Source organism: Corvus moneduloides, chromosome 4 (assembly GCF_009650955.1).
Source record: "Corvus moneduloides isolate bCorMon1 chromosome 4, bCorMon1.pri, whole genome shotgun sequence".
Taxonomy (NCBI): Eukaryota; Metazoa; Chordata; class Aves; order Passeriformes; family Corvidae; genus Corvus; species Corvus moneduloides.
In genome coordinates, this window is record NC_045479.1 from 34,384,325 (window position 1) to 34,392,833 (window position 8,509).

The following is an 8,509-nucleotide window of genomic DNA, read 5'->3' on the forward strand; positions in this document are numbered from 1 at the left end:
CGTCTCTGTGCGCGGCGCCGGGAGCGCAATGGTGGCGGCGCGGCGCGACGGGCCCGCATCGGCGGCGGGCAAGGCGGGCGCGGCGGCCCTCGGGCCCGGCCGAAAGCGGCGGTGGAGGCCCGTCCTGCTGCGCAGCGTTGTCGGCAGCGTCCAAGAGGGTGAGTGGGGGCCGCCGGCGGGCCTGAGGTGGCGCCGAAGGAGGCCCGACTCCTTGGCCCAGCTTGGAGCTGGCCCGACCCGGGCGTCCCGGCTGGGGCCAGCCCTGCCAGTCTTAGCGAAGGGTTTGGGCTGGGGGAGCCCGCAGCCCCGCCTCGCCCGAGGCCCGAAGGGTGTTCGTGGCCGTGAGCTCGGGGCCGGGGGCTGCAGGGCTGGCTGGGGGCGGAATGTTTGAGCCGGAGCTCCCGGCGCTCGGCACTGCAGCCCCTGGGCCGGGTAGCCATGGTCCTAGTGTTTAGGACTCGCTTTTAGTTTTCTCTACAGAAAGCTGTGCGCTTAAAAAGGAAGCATGTTTGAAAAAAGTTTCATATTATTGATGGGTAGTTATGCAGATGTAAAAATGCATAGGAAAAAGAGCATTTCCTTCAACAGCATTTTGCTGAAGTTGCAGCTTTGGAGAAAGAATAAAAGAGAAAGTTGGAGCTAACTTGATTTCTCTTTAGAAACAGTTTTGTTAGTGAATATCATCTTGAGTAGATAAGTAGATCTTAAGACTAATGCAATGAAAAATAAGATATTAGGAAAACAAGTGTGTTTAGCTTCAGCGTTCTTGTGTCTTCTGTAGTGGTCGAGACTGAAACAGCCAATATATGTGCTCTGCTTTAAGCAGAAATGATTCTATGATGCAGCTATAGAAAAGCTCTTCCCGGACACGTGTAGAAAGGAAGTAGTAGTAATAAAATACTGTTTAAATGAAAAGATGTAATGGATTGTTAATGTAGAGTAATACGGCGATTTAGTGACTTTTTTTCCTGTGTCACAGCAGCTTCAGGCTTCTGCTGCCAGTGTTATTACTGATGTCTTCTTGAGAGTACCTTTAGGAGCTTTTTTTAAAATCTATTTTGATGTTGCTTACGAGGTTGTCAAAAGTAGGAGTGAAATGAAATGTTGATACATCTTTTCACTGGATTCAAAAAACATTGGCAAAGGTGTGTGCTGTTAAGTGGGTGTTAAGTAGCAATGTTTGCAATGCTTTCTCAGGGGTTTAGGCAGTAATTTTCAGTAAATCTGTACAAGCTGCCATGCTGCAGTAGGAAACAGACTAATAATAGTGGTTTTTTCCTTGAACTTATGATCAGTCCTTATTAAAATTGCCACACGTAGTGGCTTTTTTCAGTTTGGAAAGAAAACAAATTGAAAGGGTCCTGACAATTGAATGGTTTGGTACTATTTTAGTGCAGGTGTATTTAACTCCCTTTTTCTTACGCTTTCAGGACGTGGATTTGCATTTCGGAGGAAACAAAAGATTGAACGACAGTACAGGAGATTATTGAAAAAGAGAAGACAAGTGCATTCACTACAGGATAATCAATTTACTGATACATATCCAGAGCACTTGAAACATCTTTACCTTGCAGAGGAAGAAAAGCTTAAGAAGCGGCGCAGGACTCCAGGTGATTCAGTGCCGTCAGAAGAAAAGCTTAATAAAGCAGCAGAGTAAGTTTTCAAAGTATGTCTTTAAAAAAAGTAATTATTTCCACCACTAAAGAAATATTTTAGATCTTAACAGTTCATATGGACTTTAGTGTGGTGATTTGCTTTACTAAAAATGCCAATGTGTCTTAAATATTTTTTCCTGGTTGTTGGAAAAATAAATGGCAGTGTAACTGGTTTTGTACTTGAGACAATGAGGCGTCATTGCACAGTATTGCCACCAGATGGAGATGAGAATAAAGCAAAAATTTTTTTTTCCCTCCATAAGAGAGTGGTATTTCTAAATGAATGTTCTTGTCACTCTGCAGTTGCTTCCATGTGTTGGAACTAGTAAGTGAGAATGCAGCTCTAAACTAGTACATGCAGGTTTTCTAGCTCTGAGGAGCTCGCATGATGGGAAAAACTTTTAGGCAGTCTTTAAGCTTCAGGAAACCTTATCCATGTGAAGGTACAGCAGATAAGGTGTATGTATTACTAAAAGTTGTGTGCAGTCTGGTCTTTGGTACATTTGGCATTGAAGGAGTTTAGTTTGTTGTGTTTTCATGCTGACTGCTCACGCATGACCTGGAATGGTGTTTGGTATCATGTAAGAGTGGTGCAAACAATTCATTCAGTGTAGAAGAGTGAGTCTTCTGAAATCTGTACTTGTAATATTCCCTGAATGTGCAAAAAGCACTGGAAGACTATGCTGTGATTTTGCAGTGGCTGTGGTGTCTATGGTTATGTCTGCTTGATGATAATCAGTGTCTCAAGAACATGTACTTTTTCTTCCAGGCCAGTTGTGACTCAAGAGAAGTTTAAAAACAGAACATCCAACCAGAAGGCAAAAGAAGAGTATGAGAAAATAAAGGCTGAGCGTGCTAGGAAGAAAGAGGTAAATCTTAAACAGAGTTCTCTCTTGATTTTAAACAAAATGTAGATTAATATAATCTATTAATTAATTAATCTATTAATATTAATCTACATAAAAATGTAGATTAATACCTTTCCTACCTCTCAGTCTTGCATCTGAACCCAGAGAAGACCGTAGGAGGTATTGGTACTCTTTCAGTCTTTTTCAACTTGACAGTAGTAGTCAGGCACGCAGGCGTTCAAAGGATCGTTCTCCTTGTTCTTACTATTTTTGTCTTGCAGTTGCCGTTAGCAGGATTTTATTATATCATTTGGTACATGAAGGAAGGCTTAGAGCTTGATCTGCATACCCCAGTGGATTATATTAGACCCCTTAAATATTGTAGAAAAGGAAGGAATAACAATACTATCATGTGATGAAAAGTGAAATACCCATCCTATTTCTTATGGCATTATCATAATGCAGCCTTCATTTTACCTTGTTATGTACTTTGACCCACAGTGAAACAATTAAATGTAATAGTATCCACAGCCAAAATCTTTAGCAATTCCCTGCATTTGATTTTAATTGGAATTATTTTTACAGGACATATTTTAATATCATTATTGTCGAATAGCTCACTTGAATCATTAATTTGAGAGATCCTTATTTAACTAGGTTTTTTTCTCTCCCAGGGTGTTCTTTGTTGCTCTGTAAAATGGCACAACGTGTAACATTGCAGAACTTTTGTAACGTCCTGCTAACATACTAAATTTTGGTAGCTACTGTAAAAATATTACATAAATACATGGCTGGATAAAACACACCATTTCTTCAGTTCAGCTGTATTTAGTTTTGTGCAAGCTGGTCTGTGATTCTGGGTGAGTTACATGGTTATTCAGCTGATGGCTGCTTTTCTGCATATTAGCTACAGATGTTGTAAAAACGAAATTAATGTTATGACCAGCTTATTTAGAGAAAATGGGAACAAGCAAAACCCCAGCAAGACTGCAGGGACTTTGCTTTGAGCAGCACATAAGAGTTGCCTCAGCAGAGGTGTTTGCATTTTCAGTTTTGTTAAAGATAATTAGGCAAAACAGTAGCTAAGTGCCCCAATAGCAGTAGTCATTTAAATGGAGTACTTAAGTGGAACATGATGAAAAAATGATGTACTTTGTGTTTGTGTGTTAGCAAACACTAGCTTTGCTGTTACTTACCTTGGGAAGAGAAATAAGCCTAAAGACACAATTTTGGCCTCCTCAAAGGCCTTTTTTGGCCTGAAAAAACAGGATTTAGTAAAGATCAGAAAAAATATGAATGTGAGTAACAACTGTCTAAGTAAGGTGAATGTTCCTGCTTGGAAGTAAGCATTTGGTTGGTAGCTTAACTGGATGTTGTTTACCTAGAGTATGCTGAAGAGCAGAAAAATTATTAGATAGGAAGTGAATTACAGGTAAGTTAGAGCTGAGGCTACTCTGGTTTTTTAAGAAAGGGAGAGTAAATTACTTTTGTCATTATGGTAAAAAAAGTCAAGGATTCTGAATGGAGAGAGGTTATCTGTTCATATTTTTGCAAATGCTTGTTTGCTTGATTGTTTGGGGTTTTTTTTCCCTGTGGCATCTTAGATTTCTGTTTAGAAATCTTTTCTTGAGTTATGTCTGGTTAATTTTATATGTCAGATTCTTAATAATTTTTGTATATCACTGAAGCTATCTATTCTGTGGAAAACAAAAATATGATCCATAAATTATAATCTGTTCAGGCATTCTGCAGAAATGCTTGTCTGTGTGGTCAGCATGGCACTGCATTTCGAAGAATAAACCTTATGAAAAGAAATTATCCAAATGAACTGAAACAGTCTTTCAGTCTGATCTGTGATTGCATTGCATATTTTGGTAGGACATGATATAAGTAAAGTAAGCCGGTTATCTTGATTGTTGTGGATGTTTGCACAAGTTATTGAGTAAAATTACAACACTAGAGAAAGGTGTGAGATGTTGGATAAAATCTGAACATAATATTATGTTAGTTATCTATATATGGATGGAGTGTCCCATATATAGTTAACACTCCATTAGTGGTTTGGTTCCCTGTGGGCTTCATGGAAGGTTTTACAGGTTGATTTGGTTAGGGTCTGTGGTTTTTCCCTCTCTTTTAAAGGTAAAGACAGCGGTCTGTGTTGCTTCAAAGAGGACAGGTCACTAATAGTTTGATCTGGATTAATTTCCCCTAGATAATGCTGTCCTAGTATCACAAACCTGCCCAACTCATGGTCCAGATATGTCCCATATCCTATCTGCCTGTACCATGCAGAGGTGTCCAGTATCCTAGCACTTGCCAGTATCTGGATTGGCAAAGTACTTACATGGGAGCTGCTGGATCACCTTTTTCTTTCTTGAACTCAAGAGGAGAAAGTGGGGATTTTTTTGCGAGTTGGTCATTTAAGGAGAAAAGTCAAGGAGCACATTTCACAGAAAGGAAGTAGTATACATTGCAGCAACAAACCTTATTGTAGGATGTTCTACTGAAGAAGACTTGGCTCTTCCCTTGAAGCTGTATACTCTTGAGGCTGTATAATGTGTTTTTATTGCAGTATGTGCTGGAAGAGCATCCTGATTCAGCTTTAGAGAAATGGTGTTTCTAGTGGCAGTACAACACCTAATTGCCAGTACCTATACAAAAATAAACTGTATTGCTTATAGATAGCTTCACAGTCATAGTAGGTTGGTAATTGTTTCATAATTTTACATATTTATTTAATTTCAGGAAGCAGAAAAAAGAAAACAACAAAGAGAAGAAGCTCAACGTTTGTACAAGCAAAAGAAAATGGAAGCTTATAAAATACTGAGTAAGAAGACAAAGAAAGGACAGCCAAATCTAAATTTACAAGTAGAATTTCTTCTTCAGAAAATACAGCAAAATGCATAACCCCTGCACGTATTTGAGTTAGCTGTGGACATTTTATTAAATTACTGTTAATAAATAATGTCTTTTTGCTTCTATATTACTTTTGTTATTGCTTTATCTCATTAGTCCAGTAATTATATATTCATCCTGAAAATATGTATTCTATTTGAGAATAGATTGAGAGTGAAAGGGATCTGGTACCTTGAAAATAAATGGTCTGTATTTCTAAACTTAAATTCTATTAGCTGTATAACATCCTGAATTCAAAATAATAGGCCATAGCACCATCTGAACATGAATCTAATACTTCCTGCAATTGGGACTACTAAAGTTACACTTACTTGGGAGGACTAAAATTATCCATGTGACATATTTGATAGCTCATGAACTGCCAGTTCTAGGAACATGTTTTGTCTGCTCTTGGATAGGTTTGGCACATGAAAACAAAGCACATAGACTATACTTGGATGGCTATTATTTATCGTTCTTCACAAAGAATAAAACTTGCTGAAGGTCCAGATTGTTTTGAATGTAAAGATCTTGGTAAAATAATTGTTGCTGCATTCATAAAGCTGCTTTGTAACTGGACCTACCAGGTGTGAATTGCTCTACCTTTTGTGTATATCTTTGTCATGAAATTTGTTTTCTTCTGTGTTGCTTTTAATCAATAGCAATTTGGGTCAATACTTTCAAGTCTGGATTTATGTATTTTCCCCAAAAGTGAGGTTATCCCCACATTTGTTTCTATTTTTTCAATATCTTGCCATCAACCCAGTTGACGAAACGCAACATTTGTCTGTTGAGAAACTATTATTTGAGGATCCCACTTTGTGGATTAAAGAGGGAAAAAAATTTTAAACTAAGTTAATAATGTTTTAGAAACTTGTTCAATCCACACTTGCTCACTAAAAAATGTGTGTGCTGGTTTTGGCTGGGGTAGAGTTAATTGTCTTCACAGTGGCTGGTATGGGGCTTTGTTTTGGACTTGTGCTGAACACAGGGTTGGGAATAGAAGTTTTTTGCTGAACAAGTCTTGCACAGAGCCAAGATCTTTTCTCATGCTGCCACAGTGGCGTGAAGATTGGGGGTGCCTGAGAGGCTGGGAGGATACACAGCCAGGACAGGTGGCCCCAACTGAGCAAAGGGCTATTGTCATGTAGTGAAAGGTATTCTGAGTAAGTGGTAAGTAAATGTGATAGGAAATTCCCAGAGCGTTTTTTGACCAACTGAAGGTAGCTTTTTTGTCCTGTTTTAAGAGTAACATTCTAACTAATGTTTTTAACATATTCTGTAGTGAGTGAGGGTACTGTCTAGAGGCAAGTAATGTCATCTGAGTATAAATCACAGGTATCACTTGTTGAGATGTATTCCATAGGGAGTTTATGGCAACTAGTTGAAACACCTAGACTTCCAGAAGTAGTTGAGATCAGTCCATCTTGTGTCTTGAAGAAGCCTTTGCAAGGGTCATTTAACAACACTTAAAGTCTGGGATTCACGGTGCAGATCAGTTAAAATTTAGACACAGTGCAGAATGGTGGAACTGTCCTGAATGACCACACACAGCTGAACACAACAGCCCCGCAGGGTACTGTGTCTGCAGCCGCTTTACAGAGAAACCTTAATTTTGTTACAGTTACCCTCTCTTTCTCCCTGGATTTGTTTTTTATTTTTTTAGTTCAACAGTAATTATTTATTATAAGGTGGGGGGGTGGTTTCATTTTTTACTTGTTTTTGTTCTTTTGCTCTCTTGCTTTTTCCTTTTTTCTTTTTTTCCTTCTGCAGTATTATGAAGTATGGGGACTTAAACTGCCAATGACAGATGGAGAGGACATGATGCACAGTTGCTAACATGTCAGTTGAATCTAAAAGTCAAATGTTGGCATATAACTAAAAATAATTTTCATATTCAGTGCTTTAAAAATTAAAACTATTGTAATACATTATATGTTTTCAGTGCTCAACAGAAATCAGTTACACATTGCTTTGATTGTGTTAATATTTACATTCAATTTATTTTATTGTCCAGTTAAGTTAGATTAAATACAATGTAAAATAAATAAATACCGATCTTTTCAAGATAGAATCCCAAACTACATACTTAAAAATGAATTTTTTAATTTGTTCTCCGTCTCAAGGCAAGGACCACTTGTAGATTTGTTTATAAAAGTATCCACCAGAATAGTCAGGCTGCTGCTGCTAAGTGCTTGTTTCCCTAAGAGTTCCATATGTTAATTGAGTGTTTATATTATACAGTCTTGAGGCTGATATATTTCATGCTTCCTACCTACACCAGTTTTGTATTGCTCACTGGTGCCAGGACTGCTGTATTTTAGTTGAGGATTTTCCAGGGAGGAGTGGAAGAAGCTGCCCTCCACAGATGGCCATCTTATTGGCTGGAAATTCATCTGGTCTCAGCATGTGGGATTTGCTGTGCTCATATGAACTCTGCATTCGGTGTGCACACAGTATATCTGATCTGGCCCAGACTCGTCAGATTTATGGCAGGAGGCTTTGCAGCTGATCTGCACAGATACTGAGCATTTGAAGCTTCTAGAAATTTTACAACATGTTTACATACATGGCACAAAATTAGCTTTCTCAGCATCACTGAGTGTTGGCAGCACGACATCCAAGTCTGCATCCGCACTACTGGGTATTCAACAGTTATGTGAAAACATTTGATCATCAAGCTTCATCAGACAATATTGGATACAAAAAGTCCACTAGCACCAAATATTTAATAACCCTATTTGTTAATAAATTAAAGACAACCTTATTTTTTATAAATGTATCTCCCTTTGCTTTAGTGTCCCTTTTCAGTTTGTGTGTTATTTCCCGATGGTAATTAATAATCCCCCAGCATTCTGCACTCTGGAATCAAGGAGCATGTATCTGCTGGAGACAGAGTGTCTCCTCACACTATAAAGATGTAATATGTGATATTTTGTATTCCACTGTAATCATTAATGCGAGATTTTGTCATCTCAGAGAAATATGTTAAAATATTTGCTTTTAAATACAGCACGTACATTTAATTCTCAAAAGGCAATGCAGTTAAAGCTTTTTTTAATGCTTTTTGAGTTCTCCAAATGGTCCATTCTGTAGAAATTACGGATATAA

At 38.4% G+C, this 8,509-nt stretch overlaps 1 protein-coding gene across 1 annotated transcript; it reads left to right on the forward strand.

The window, feature by feature from the left end:
- The first annotated feature begins 12 nt into the window (after positions 1-12).
- Positions 13-7,461, forward strand: CCDC59 (coiled-coil domain containing 59). The gene is made up of 4 exons (XM_032105338.1): positions 13-158; positions 1,431-1,653; positions 2,425-2,524; positions 5,249-7,461. Exons 1-4 carry the CDS (start codon positions 29-31, stop codon positions 5,408-5,410), a joined length of 615 nt encoding a protein of 204 aa, XP_031961229.1. The 5' UTR covers positions 13-28; the 3' UTR covers positions 5,411-7,461.
- The last annotated feature ends 1,048 nt before the right edge of the window (positions 7,462-8,509 follow it).

Bases quoted from the DNA above. Each gene is read 5' to 3' on its own strand.
- CCDC59 (XM_032105338.1), top strand. From the start codon at position 29: ATGGTGGCGGCGCGGCGCGACGGGCCCGCATCGGCGGCGGGCAAGGCG. The intron at 1,654-2,424 runs GTAAGTTTTCAA...TTTTTCTTCCAG, and splicing joins AAGCTTAATAAAGCAGCAGA to GCCAGTTGTGACTCAAGAGA. The intron at 2,525-5,248 runs GTAAATCTTAAA...ATTTAATTTCAG, and splicing joins AGCGTGCTAGGAAGAAAGAG to GAAGCAGAAAAAAGAAAACA.